Here is a 13,524-nt window from a genome sequence, read left to right as displayed (position 1 = left end):
CAAGGGGGCCCTGAAAATTTTGCCAGTATGGGGCCCCAAAATTCCTAGTGGCAGCCCTGGTTATGGTGACATCTTTGTGTAGTGATAGAGGTACAGATGTCAATACAATTGAGTGTGGGGGGCACAGGCAGCGAAAGGGGTGAGTGGTGTCAGTGACTGATACTGCTGCCCTTAGTACCTGCACCCAGGCTATCACGTTGCTGAATGCCAGCGGCCACAGGAAGATATGTGGCCGCAGGAATACAGCAATGTCGGGGTTTTTTAAATGTGCCCCCCCCTTGGGTAGGCAGGAGGTAGCGCCCAAAGCAGGTGCCTAACCTGCCTACCCCTCATCCCGGCCTTGACCCAGAGTGCTGCTCATGAGTGACAAATTACACCATGTCCCTGAATGATTCATCACAGAGTAAGAATGAGGGAGAGCAGGAAACTGCTGCGTGTGGCTCTTTACCAGAGAGACTAGCTGGCTGTGTGCAGAGGAGGTGAGCAGCATCCTGACCAGAAAGCACAAGCCCCCAGACAGCTGCAGCACGGAGGAGAGGGAGAGCACAAGCCCACCGAGCTAGGTAGGAGAAGCAGGCACAAGCCCATGGACTGAAGGGGCTGCATGTATGTGCGGGAGCGCTGCACACGCAGGAGCAGACTGAGCCGCACGTACTGGACCAGGAGGAGAAGCTGGGAGCAGCCTGCCCAGAAGGCAGCAGCACACTGCAGAGGAGCCGCGGGCTGCTGCAGAGCAATGCTGTAAAGCGGCAGGACACGACGGACGAGGTGAGAGGCTGCACCGCTGCTTCCATGCGCACTGCTCATTAGCAATGCTACCATTACAGCAGCAGTGATGGCATCTGAGGAGAAATCCTGCAGCAGTAATGAGGGAGCAGTATGAGGGAGCAGTATGAGGGAGCAGGGAGGCTGGCGGACATGGAGCCGTGTGAGGAAGCCGCATGTATGGTACCAGAGCCATTGTCACTTCTGCAGCTGGCAGTCAGCTAGGTCTGTCACCAATCATATACGTGTGTATCCTCAGTTGTGTCTCTGTCACAATATTTAGATCTATCACATACTAGTGATGTCTAAATATCTATGTATCTCTTTATCTATCTTATATCTGTCTATAATAATATTTATATCTCTATCATATAATATTTCTAACTAATGTCATATAAATTCCCACAGACGGTATTACTGTGCATATATATATACTGTGTATATATATATATATATATATATATATATATATATATATATATATATAATTTGTACCTTATGCTAATTGCGGGGTCACAGAGCTCTCTGGCTTCCTCTCGCCCTGTGTCTGCTCCCCCATAACCTGTGTACATGTCTTTGTGCCCCCATGCCCTATACGATGGCCTGGCACCACTTTGTCATGACCACGGCAGCGTTAACCTTGAACTAGTAGAAGTTCAGTTGTTGGACCATGTGCAGCAGACCCTCCAGGGCAGGACCCCCACTCACACTGTGGCTGGATGACATTGGACCAAACCCCCCATGCAGTCTGCAATGCAACGTGAGGCCATGAGCACATGCAGTGTCCCACCATGAGCCTTTGCTTGGTGTATAGGGTAGGTCAGGTTGTCTGATTCAGCACATCCCACCGCATCGCTATTAACTATAGACTGCTGCCTGTGCTTTTTCTTTTTACAATGAATTTGTGCAGTGAAAGCTAAGTGATCACAGTCCAAGTCTGCACATTCATACAGATCATGGCTTTACCAGCAAGCTATCATTCCAGAGGCTTTTGCAGTTCTCTCATTTCTTGGTTGTTATGTGGGAAGGGGCTCAGCTTCTTGTCATCTCGCTCTAGATTGCTGGATCAGTCGTGACTTTACTCCTACAGGTCAGGAGAATGGGAATTGTGCTGCAATGCATGTCTCATTATTGAGGTATCCCCCACATAACAGGAATGCGTCACATACAAGACCTGAATGACTCACATGACAAATGTATCACCAATTACGTTCTGCGATTTTCCCTCATGGTTCCCTCTGCTACATCAGTACAGTCACTGCTAGAATGGCCATAATTATTTAAATACTCACAGTAGAATGCAGAGAAAATCATTGATAATGTTTTGAAGATAATTTCCAAATTGTATCATTAGAGGACATATTTTTTAATATTATTTTATCATTTTTGGTGTTTTAAAAGATAACATTAAAACAGAGCAAATTATTTTCATTTATTCAGCTAGTCTTCAATGGATAAAAATGGTAGTTCAGTGGTTAGCACTGCAGCCTTGCGGCTCTGGGGTCCTGGGCTCAAATCCCACCAAAAACAACATCTGCAAGGAGTTTGTATGTTCTCCCCGTGTTTGCGTGGGTTTCCTCTGGGTAATTTCCTCCCACACTCCAAAGACAAAGACATACTGATAGGGAATAAAATTGTGAGCCCCAATAGGGACAGTGATGATAATGTCTGTAAAGCGCTGGGGAATTAATGTCGCTATATAAGTGAGGCAAATAAATAATGTTATTGAAGTCATATAGTTATATGAAAGGTTCAGTTTTCAGTGATAGAAGTTGCACACTAATTCTGTGTCGCCTTTGTGTCCTTGTGACAACACTCCTCATCTGTGCAATAATGTTCTCATTCTAACTTTCTTAACAGGGTCAGAGCATAATTAGAATGTGAAAAGAACTAGAAGTGTTTCTAGCTTGGAGCACTGATAAAATATATGATGTCAGGGAGTACAGTTAGCATATGGTACATACACCTCCAATTCAAACTCATGGAATATATACTGTATATATACCCACTATTATCTCTGCCAACTCCACAATAATGAAAAGAACTAATCACAGCTTCCACCATTCGTTTATACAGCTTGACTGGACATCAGTTACAGGTAGTGTATAGCTTCAGGGGTGCGGTTTACAGAACAAGAGGAACAGAGCTATTACATTTTATATATTTCATCCGAAAACGTATGCAGTGTTTATACAAAATATACAAAGATGATAAAAAATGGGAAGAAAACATTACGGTATGTACAATAACATAAAATAAAAAAGAATAACGAAAAAGAATTACTAAACCTGATGTTGCAGGAATAGCTCTTTGTTGATGGAAGCACTCCGATTAGGAAAATTGAACACTTTCACAGCGAACTATTTCTTCCAGAATGAACAATGACAGAAACCCCTCTCATTTTTTATTAGATCAAGGTTACGCCCACATACCTCCCCTTGGTGAGCTCATATGGGGGATGGTTGTGTGACAGTTTAATTTTGTGATAAACACCTGTAACATATCATCAAAAAGTTAATTTCTTTCAGTTCTTCAATACAAAAAGTGAAACTCCTATATTATATAGAGTCATTACAAACAGAGTGATCTATTTCAAGTGTTTATTTCAAGGAAAACCCAAAAGTCTTGTGGACCTATCATACTGTGCATAGAGGAGATATGAGCCCATCACACTATATAGGGAAGATGTGGATTCATCATACTGTATATACGGAAGCTGGATGAGGATTTTGTACAGGTCAGGAATAGATGGGGACAGTGCTGGGAATGTGAGAAGTCATATGTGTCTTTGTTATAAACTCTGCAGACGATTCATGAGTGGCGAAGTCGTCATGGTGGTCTGGGCAAGATGGAAAAAAATGGGAAAAATGAACGACTCCATCAGAAAGAACATCTGTACTGGTATCTACCGCTATATGGGCACCATGTGGCGGTAATATCAGTGTTGGTCTTTGCACATTCGCAGATTTTTTGTAATACCATTGTCATCTGTTGAGGTTCCCCAATGCCAACAATTAGGGTGCACATCCATAGTTGTAATCAGGGTTATATGGTTAGGGGCCCATTCAGATGTTTCGACCCCTCCGAGCTAAACACCTAGCTACACCTTTGATCCCAGGTATAAATAAACACAGAGTCCGATCCTCAAAACTCTGCACAGAATTCTTGCAGGCACCGTGCAAGTTTTTAGTGAGAGGGATGATTATTCACCCCAGATCACTAATGCTCTGTGATATCCCACCGCTGCCAAAAGACACTGGAGAGATCCCACGCATCCCACCACTGGCATCAGTTTGTCAAAAATAACAGCCGCGATCCCTATTTTTTGTACTACAGTTCTCCTTGGGTCTTCTTTTTTTTCTAGGAACCAAGTAATATGTGATAAACCTATTACTGATTCTATTATCTCTGTACTGATTCTATTATCTCTGTACTGACTGTATGACTTGTATCGGTTTAAAACTTAATAAAAAGTTATTGGTTAAAAAATATATATATATAGCCGGGGAGGTTGCGCAGATCCCACCGTTGCCATCAGTTTGTCAAGGAAAACAGTAGGGGGAGTCTCGCAGATCCCACTGCTGTCACCAGTTTGTCATGGAGGACACTGTGAGAGTCGCACAGATCCCACAGATGTCAGTTTGTCAGGGGATACAAATCCGATGCCTCCAATCATCAGGACAATTATGCAATTGACTGACGACTGATGGACGAGGCCGCGGCTGCTTCTACTACTAGGCTGGTTATGGGGGAACTCACAGTGAGCATATGGTATATACAGCTCTGATTCCAATGCCTGGAATACATACCTGTATTTTTCGGATTATAAGACGCTCCGGATTATAAGACGCACCCCAAATTTTGAGGAGAAAAATAAGAAAAAAATATTTTTTAATAAATTGGTGGTGCTTTTAATCCATGCATCTTATTGCTAACCGGGGGGTGGTGGCTGCAGTGAAGCGGGGTCCCAGGGTCACTGCTGGAAGAGGTAGGAGTGGGGAGATGCTCCAGGCCACAGGCAGGGATGAGTGGGGGCTCCGATGTGTGCTGCTGCGGGGATCTTGTGCTGCTGCCGGGTGTCTCCGGGTGCCCGGCGGTTGCTGGCTGTTGCTGCGGGTGTCTCCGGTGCCCAGCGGTGCTGCGTGTGTGTCCGGCGAAGCCCGGGGCTCTGCCGACATTTTGCGACTGGCCAGAGCCCCGGCACTTCCAGGGTTCCACGTGCGCTGTCTTCGGGAATATGGCCGCCGCCGGGGGCGGCGCATGCTCTTATGGTGATCTTGGGATAGCAAACTATATATTCCAGAATGAACAATGACATACACTCAAACTCTCATTTTTATTAGGGCAAGGTTATGCCCACATACCTTCCCTTAGTGAGCTCATATGGGGGCTGTGCTTTCAGGATACCTTTGCCCCTGGATATCCATACCATAGTCTTCATGTATAGTGCTGCGATTTTACCTTTCTATAGCAATGAAACATGACATGGATAGCATCATTCATCAAACCAGTGTGAAGTTGGACGGGTTAGAATGGCCTTACGATGATATGAGTGAATGTGTTATGTTTGTCCCTTTGCTACAACTCCCAAAATATATCTTCCATAAATATCGGATTGATGCAAAATTCGATGCAAACCCCAAATATTCATCACTGACCACTGTCTCCAAAAAGTCTCAAAACAGTGCTTTGATCAGAGGAAGCTCTTGCCTGGGAAGTGTACTTCCCTGCCTCTGCGTAAACGAATACCCGTCCTGGTGACTTTTTCCCAGAGCTGATCTAATGTAGTAATTACCTTGTCACTCCAAGAGGTCCCTACTTGTATGCATTTTAATTTTCCTCTATTACATATGACTTGTTATATGCATCAATTGGGGGGCTCCCATCAGGATAACTTCTGCCTATGTGCCCTGCAATGACTGTTATGAGGGACATTTGTCAGCACTTCCCTTGCTAAATTCAGCTGAACCCTTGACAGTGAACCAATCTTTGGTTGTGGCCTTACCAAAAGGAGTTCTACCAATTTGAATCTTTTTTTGTCTAATTGTACTGTAGATACACAAATGAAAGGGATGCATTGTCCAGCAATTGAATCCAAACAGTTTAAACTTTTATTTTTGCATGCATACCGTACATTAAAATACCATCCTGTCGCAAAAAACCTGTAGAGAAGAAAATAAAAAGTAGACCTATGTGGTTTTGACAATGACTTTTCTAATGGTGTAATGACAATAGCATTACAATCATTGTGTGTGCCATCTAAGGTTGAGGATTGTTTGGGGCATCTGAACTACCAGTGAGTCCTCTGTAGCTAGAAGATTATTATTATTACTAGATGGAGGCCCGATGTTATTGCATCGGGATGGCGATAATGTCAAGATGGGGCAGGCTTCGCAGCGTTGAGAATCTCCCCCCCCATGTGCTCACCCACCTATCCACTCTCTCTTTCCCCATGTGCTGACTTCTGCCTGTTCTCTCTTCTTTGACCTGTCTACTCCATGTGCTATCCAGCTCCTGGGCAGGGGAGGAAGCAAAAGACAATACTGACATTACATCAGGAGATCGCAGAGGATACATTTTGTGAGGTAAAATATTGTTTAAAAACAGTCAGTGAAATATTTTACCTCACAAAATGAATCCTCTGTGATCTCCTGCTGTAATGTTAGTATTGTCTTTTGCTTCCTCCCCTGCCCAGGAGATGTGGTATGCTCCGTACACGGTCAGACAATTTTTAAAATGAACTTTCGTTCCTGGGAAAACCCCTTTAATGTGACCAGCTTCCTCTGCCTGTAGACACATCGTGCATCTGCCGCTGGGATCAGCCGAATGATTCACTGCGCCTGCGCGGAATTCGCGCAGGTGCAGTAAATCGGACCGCCACCATCTTTGTGCAGACAGATAGCGTATGTGCAAACATGGCGGCGGTCTGTGAGTCATTCGGCTGATTCCAGCAGCGGCGTGTTCTCATCAGTTTTCTGCTGGTGGTACCGCGCAAGAGGCTGCGTATGGCGTATACAGTGTGTGTGGTGCATACGGCATATGCAGAGTGTGTGTGGTGCATACGGCATATACAGTGTGTGTGTGGTGCATACAGCGTATACAGTGTGTGTGTGTGTGTGTGTGGTACCAAGAGGCTGGTACCACCAGCAGTTTCCATATTGAGACACCCATCACTTGGGTGTCCCAATATGGCGGTCGGTGAACTTCAGCCGCTTGTAATTCTGGGATCCAGACACATCTGGACGGAACAGGATGTGAAGACATTACAAGGTAATTATTTATTAGACTATTGCATCGGGAGGGCGGTAATATCACGATGGGGGTAGGCTTTGCAGCGTTGAGAATCTCTCCTCCCATGTGCTCACCCACCTATCCACTCTCTGCATTGTTTTTGTCCCAGCGATGCTGTTGCTTTTCAAGGGTCTCATTTGCCCGTTGTTGTCTTCGACGTTGTGCCTTTGCTGCTTTCCTTTCATTTTCATTGGCGTACTTTTTAGGAGGAGCAATGTTTGCGTTTATATTTGCTTTTTAATGGGATTTTCCCATGAACGAAAGTAAATTTTAAAAATTCTCTGTGTCTGACTGTTTACAGAACATACCACAGCTCCTGGGCAGGGGAGGAAGCAAAAGACAATACTGACATTACAGCAGGGGATCACAGAGGATACATTTTGTGAGGTAAAATATTGTTTAAAAACAGTCAGTGAAATATTTTACCTCACAAAATGAATCCTCTGTGATCCCCTGCTGTAATGTCAGTATTGTCTTTTGCTTCCTCCCCTGAACAGATGTGGTATGCTCCGTACACGGTCAGACACAGACAATTTTTAAAATGAACTTTCGTTCGTGGGAAAACCATTTTAATGTGACTGGCTTCCTTTGCCTATAGACACGTTGCATATCTGCCGCTGGGATGAGCCGAATGATTCACTGTGCCTGCGCGTAATTCACGCAGGCGCAGTAAATCATGCCGCCGCCATCTTATGCAGACAGATAGCAGCCGTCACATTAAAACTGCGCATGCGTTCCTCCTGTACAAAGATGGCGGCGGTCAGTGAATCATTCGGCTGATCCCGGCGGCAGCATATTCGCGACGGTGTTCCGCTGGTGGTACTGCGCAAGAGGCTGCGTTCGGCATATACAGTGTGTGTGTGGTGCATGCGGCATATACACCGTGTGTGTGTTGCATATACAGTGTGTGTGTGTGTGTGTGGTGCGACGGTGTTCCGCTGGTGGTACCATGCAAGAGACTAATACCACCAGCAGTTTACATATTGAGACACCCATTCACTTGGATGTCCCAATATGGCGGTCGGTGAACTTCTGCCACTTGGAATTCTGGGATCCAGACACATTTGGAAGGAACAGGATGTGAAGACATTACAAGGTAAGTACAGTGCCTTGCGAAAGTATTCGGCCCCCTGGAACTTTTCAACCTTTTCCCACATATCATGCTTCAAACATAAAGATACCAAACGTAAATTTTTGGTGAAGAATCAACAACAAGTGGAACACATTTGTGAAGTTGAACGAAATTTATTGGTTATTTTAAATTTTTGTGGAAATTCAAAAACTGAAAAGAGGGGCTGCAATATTATTCGGCCCCTTTCAGTGCAGCAAGCTTACTCCAGAAGTTCTTTGTGGATTTCTGAATGATCCAATGTTGTCCTAAATGCCTAATGATGATAAATATAATCGACCTGTGTGTAATCAAGTCTCCGTATAAATGCACCTGCTCTGTGATAGTCTCAAGGTTCCGTTTGAAGCACAGAGAGCATCATGAAGACCAAGGTACACAACAGGCAGGTCCATGATACTGCTATGGAGAAGTTTAAAGCCGGATTTGGATACAAATTGATTTCCAAAACTTTAAACATCCCAAGGAGCACTGTGCAAGCGATCATATTGAAATGGAAGGAGTATCATACCACTGCAAATCTACCAAGACCTGGCCGTCCCTCTAAACTTTCATCTCAAACAAGGAGAAGACAGATCACAGATACAGCCAAGAGGCCCATGATCGCTCTGGAAGAACTGAGATCTACAGCTGAGGTGGGACAGTCTGTCCATAGACAACAATCAGTCGTACACTGCACAAATCTGGCCTTTATGGAAGAGTGGCAAGAAGAAAGCCATTTCTCAAAGATATCCATAAAAAGTGTCCTTTAAAGTTTGCAATAAGCCACCCACCTGGGAGACACACCAAACGTGGAAGAAGGTGCTCTGGTCAGATGAAACCAAAATCGAATTTTTGGGCAACAATGCCGAACTATATGTTTGGCGTAAAGGCAACACAGCTCATCACCCTGAACACACCAAAGGTGGTGGAAGCATCATGGTTTGGGCCTGCTTTTCTTCAGCAGGGACAGGGAAGATGGTTAAAATTGATGGGAAGATGGAGCCAAATACAGACCATTCTTGAAGAAAACAAGACAATGATCCCAAACATAAAGCAAAATCTACAATGGAATAGTTCACAAATAAACATATACCTGGGTGTTAGAATGGCCAAGTCAAAGTCCAGACCTCAATCCAATCGAGAATCTGTGGAAAGAGCTGAAAACTGCTGTTCACAAACCATCTCCATCAAACCTCACTGAGCTCGCGCTGTTTGCCAAGGAAGAATGGGCAAGAATTTCAGTCTCTCGATGTACAAAACTGATAGAGACATATCCCAAGCGACTTGCAGCTGTAATCGCAGCAAAAGGTGGCGCAACAAAGTATTAAGTTAAAGGGGTCGAATAATATTGCACGCCCCACTTTGCAGTTTTTGAATTTCCACAAAAATTTAAAATAACCAATACATTTCGTTCAACTTCACAGTTGTGTTCCACTTGTTAGTGATTCTTCACCAGAAATTTACATTTGGTATCTTTATATTTGAAGCATGATGTCATGGATCCCCACCGTGCTGCTACCAGTTTGTCACATACCCGCTTTCAACACGTGACTTGGGGTTGGGCCTGCAAGGGTTAATCTATCTCCCCTCTCTCAGTCCAGCATTCAATCTCTGTCCTATGCTGTAATGGGAGCATAAATCACACGCCGACCCAAGCCACACACCCGCTCATACACACTGCCACCGAACACACGGGCGATGAGTCGTGGAAATATTACTAATACTGTCTACCACTCATAAGGGTCAAACACTTTAAGGCTATGGATTCTTTAGAACAGACAAGGTTCAACTGTTAAAGTTTTATGCTTTAATACAAAAAGTACATCGCTTACAGTAAAAACGAATATAAAAATATGGTAATAAAAAGACATGCAGGTATGCAAAACAGTTTAAAATAAACAGGAGTAAACTTACAGAAATAGTTAACTTGTAGTCTGCTACTGCTCCCTGAGGGGGGGGGGGGGTGTGAATATGGGCTGGATCACATCAGCTAGGCTGACCCTCATTCTGTGAACAATTTTGAATGTATACAAGACAAATTTATAGTCACCCTGGAGGTCAGATTTATAGACCAGCCCCTCAAGTTGATATTCTAATTGCTTGTTTTTGATTGGACCATGGCCGCACCCCCAATAAATATATTATTTTCTCTGAAATTCTTAGTGTAAAGTTCCCACAGATAGATAGTGTCAGGCTGTAATTGACATCTCTCTTCCAAAGAGCCGAAGGTGTGAAGCGCTTCCTCTCCTTCCTGGTCCTAGCTAGGCCCCCTGGCGAGATTGGAGACAGAAGTCTGCTGTCTCAGGATAATACATATTAACACCTAGGTGAGACCTGCAGCCTTCAGGACAGATGTTAAATTATTACTAGTCACACAATAAACCTAGGCATAGTTCACTGTTGTGAATTCCGCTCTTAGGCTCCCTCCGGTGGTTATAAGTAGCATTTTTGTGAGTTCTGCTCTTGGGCTCCCTCCTGTGGTTTTGAGTGGTATGGCTGCTTCTTGGATTTAGCATCAGCAGCTGTTTTCACTGATCGTCTTTCTGGCTCTGCTATATTAGTCTGGCCTTTTCCCTAATTCAGTGCCAGTTGTCAATTGTTGAGCTTGGAGTCATGGCTCTCTGAGGATTTCCCTGTCACTCTGACCATTTCAGCAAAGCTAAGTCCTTGCTTGTCTTTTTGCAGTTCACTTGTTGTGGACTTTGTTGTTTAGCACTTTCTATGTTTTGCTCATTTGTCCAGCTTATCAGTATGTATCTAGTCAGCTAAGCTGGAAGCTCTGGGCAGCAGAGTTTGCCCTCCACACCTTTAGTCAGGTGTGGAGATTTTTGCATTTCTCTGCGGTGGACTTTTTCTAGTTTTTATTACTGACCGCACAGTGTTCTGTCCTGTACTAATTCTTTCTAGTTAGTAGTGGCCTCCTTTGCTAAATCTTGTTTCATACTACGTATGTCATTTCCTTCTCTCACAGTCATTATTTGTGGGGGGCTGTCCAATCCTTTGGGGATTTTCTCTGAGGCAAGATACCGTATATACTCGAGTATAAGCCGACCCGAGTATAAGCCGACCCCCCTAATTTTGCCACAAAAAACTGGGAAAACTTATTGACTCGAGTATAAGCCTAGGGTGGAAAATGCAGCAGCTACCGGTGAATTTCAAAAATAAAAATAGATGCTCCATACTGTTCATTATGGCCCCATAGCTGTGCCATATAGTGCTCTGCACCATTATTGCCCCATAGCTGTGCCATATAGTGCTCTGCACCGTTCATTATTGCCCCATAGCTGTGCCATATAGTGCTCTGCACCATTATTGTCCCATAGCTGTGCCATACAGTGCTCTGCACCATTATTGCCCCATAGCTGTGCCATATAGTGCTCCGCACCGTCCATTATTGCCCCATAGCTGTGTCATACAGTGCTCTGCACCATTATTGCCCCATAGCTGTGCCATATAGTGCTCTGCACCGTCCATTATTGCCCCATAGCTGTGCCATACAGTGCTCTGCACCATTATTGCCCCATAGCTGTGCCATACAGTGCTCTGCACCATTATTGCCCCATAGCTGTGCCATACAGTGCTCTGCACCATTATTGCCCCATAGCTGTGCCATATAGTGCTCTGCACCATTATTGCCCCATAGCTGTGCCATATAGTGCTCTGCACCGTCCATTATTGCCCCATAGCTGTGCCATACAGTGCTCTGCACCATTATTGCCCCATAGCTGTGCCATATAGTGCTCTGCACCATTATTGCCCCATAGCTGTGCCATACAGTGCTCTGCACCATTATTGCCCCATAGCTGTGCCATACAGTGCTCTGCACCATTATTGCCCCATAGCTGTGCCATACAGTGCTCTGCACCATTATTGCCCCATAGCTGTGTCATATAGTGCTCTGCACCATTATTGCCCCATAGCTGTGCCATATAGTGCTCTGCACCATTACTGCCCCATAGCTGTGCCATATAGTGCTCTGCACCATTATTGCCCCATAGCTGTGTCATATAGTGCTCTGCACCATTATTGCCCCATAGCTGTGCCATATAGTGCTCTGCACCATTATTGCCCCATAGCTGTGCCATACAGTGCTCTGCACCATTATTGCCCCATAGCTGTGCCATACAGTGCTCTGCACCATTATTGCCCCATAGCTGTGTCATATAGTGCTCTGCACCATTATTGCCCCATAGCTGTGCCATATAGTGCTCTGCACCATTACTGCCCCATAGCTGTGCCATATAGTGCTCTGCACCATTATTGCCCCATAGCTGTGCCATACAGTGCTCTGCACCATTATTGCCCCATAGCTGTGTCATATAGTGCTCTGCACCATTATTGCCCCATAGCTGTGCCATATAGTGCTCTGCACCATTATTGCCCCATAGCTGTGCCATATAGTGCTCTGCACCATTATTGCCCCATAGCTGTGCCATATAGTGCTCTGCACCGTTGCCCCATAGCTGTGCCATACAGTGCTCTGCACCATTGCCCCATAGTTGTGCCATATAGTGCTCTGCACCATTATTGCCCCATAGCTGTGCCATATAGTGCTCTGCACCATTATTGCCCCATAGCTGTGCCATATAGTGCTCTGCACCATTATTGCCCCATAGCTGTGCCATATAGTGCTCTGCACCATTATTGCCCCATAGCTGTGCCATATAGTGATCTGCACCATTATTGCCCCATAGCTGTGCCATATAGTGCTCTGCACCGTTGCCCCATAGCTGTGCCATATAGTGCTCTGCACCATTATTGCCCCATAGCTGTGCCATATAGTGCTCTGCACCATTGCCCCATAGCTGTGCCATATAGTGCTCTGCACCATTGCCCCATAGTTGTGCCATATAGTGCTCTGCACCATTATTGCCCCATAGCTGTGCCATATAGTGCTCTGCACCATTATTGCCCCATAGCTGTGCCATATAGTGCTCTGCACCATTATTGCCCCATAGCTCTGCCATATAGTGCTCTGCACCGTTGCCCCATAGCTGTGCCATATAGTGCTCTGCACCGTCCATTATTGCCCCATAGCTGTGCTGCTGCTGCAATAAAAATAATAAAACACATACTCACCTCTCTTGCAGCTCCTCGGCGCCATCTTCCCGGCGTCTCCCTGCACTGACTGATCAGGCAGAGGGCGGCGCGCACACTATATGCGTCATCGCGCCCTCTGACCTGCACAGTCAGTGAGGAGAGAGAGAGACGCCGGGAAGATGGAGACAGCGCCCGGCGTGTGGAACGAGGACAGGTGAATATGTAATACTTACCTGCTCCCGGCGTCCCGCTCCTTCCCCCGGACAGCTGGTCTTCGGTGCCGCAGCCTCTTCCTCTATCAGCGGTCACCGGCACCGCTT

The 13,524-nt window shown here is 45.4% G+C and overlaps 1 protein-coding gene across 2 annotated transcripts in view; it reads left to right on the top strand.

The window, feature by feature from the left end:
* Positions 1–314: 314 nt before the first annotated feature.
* DIRAS1 (DIRAS family GTPase 1) overlaps positions 315–13,524 on the top strand; it is a 55,644-nt gene continuing 42,434 nt past the window's right edge. Inside the window, exon 1 of one of the 2 annotated variants that reach the window (XM_077271671.1) lies at positions 315–768. Coding sequence is in view for 1 of the 2 variants with exons in the window: in XM_077271666.1 (XP_077127781.1) it covers positions 893–990 (98 nt within the window). In the remaining variant the exon portion in view is untranslated. Of the gene's footprint in view, positions 769–844; positions 991–13,524 lie in introns of those variants that run through there. The other variant, XM_077271666.1, reaches the window with a different exon arrangement.

This window comes from Ranitomeya variabilis, chromosome 1 (genome assembly GCF_051348905.1).
Source record: "Ranitomeya variabilis isolate aRanVar5 chromosome 1, aRanVar5.hap1, whole genome shotgun sequence".
Lineage (NCBI taxonomy): Eukaryota > Metazoa > Chordata > Amphibia > Anura > Dendrobatidae > Ranitomeya > Ranitomeya variabilis.
This window is presented reverse-complemented; position numbering and strand designations above follow the sequence as displayed.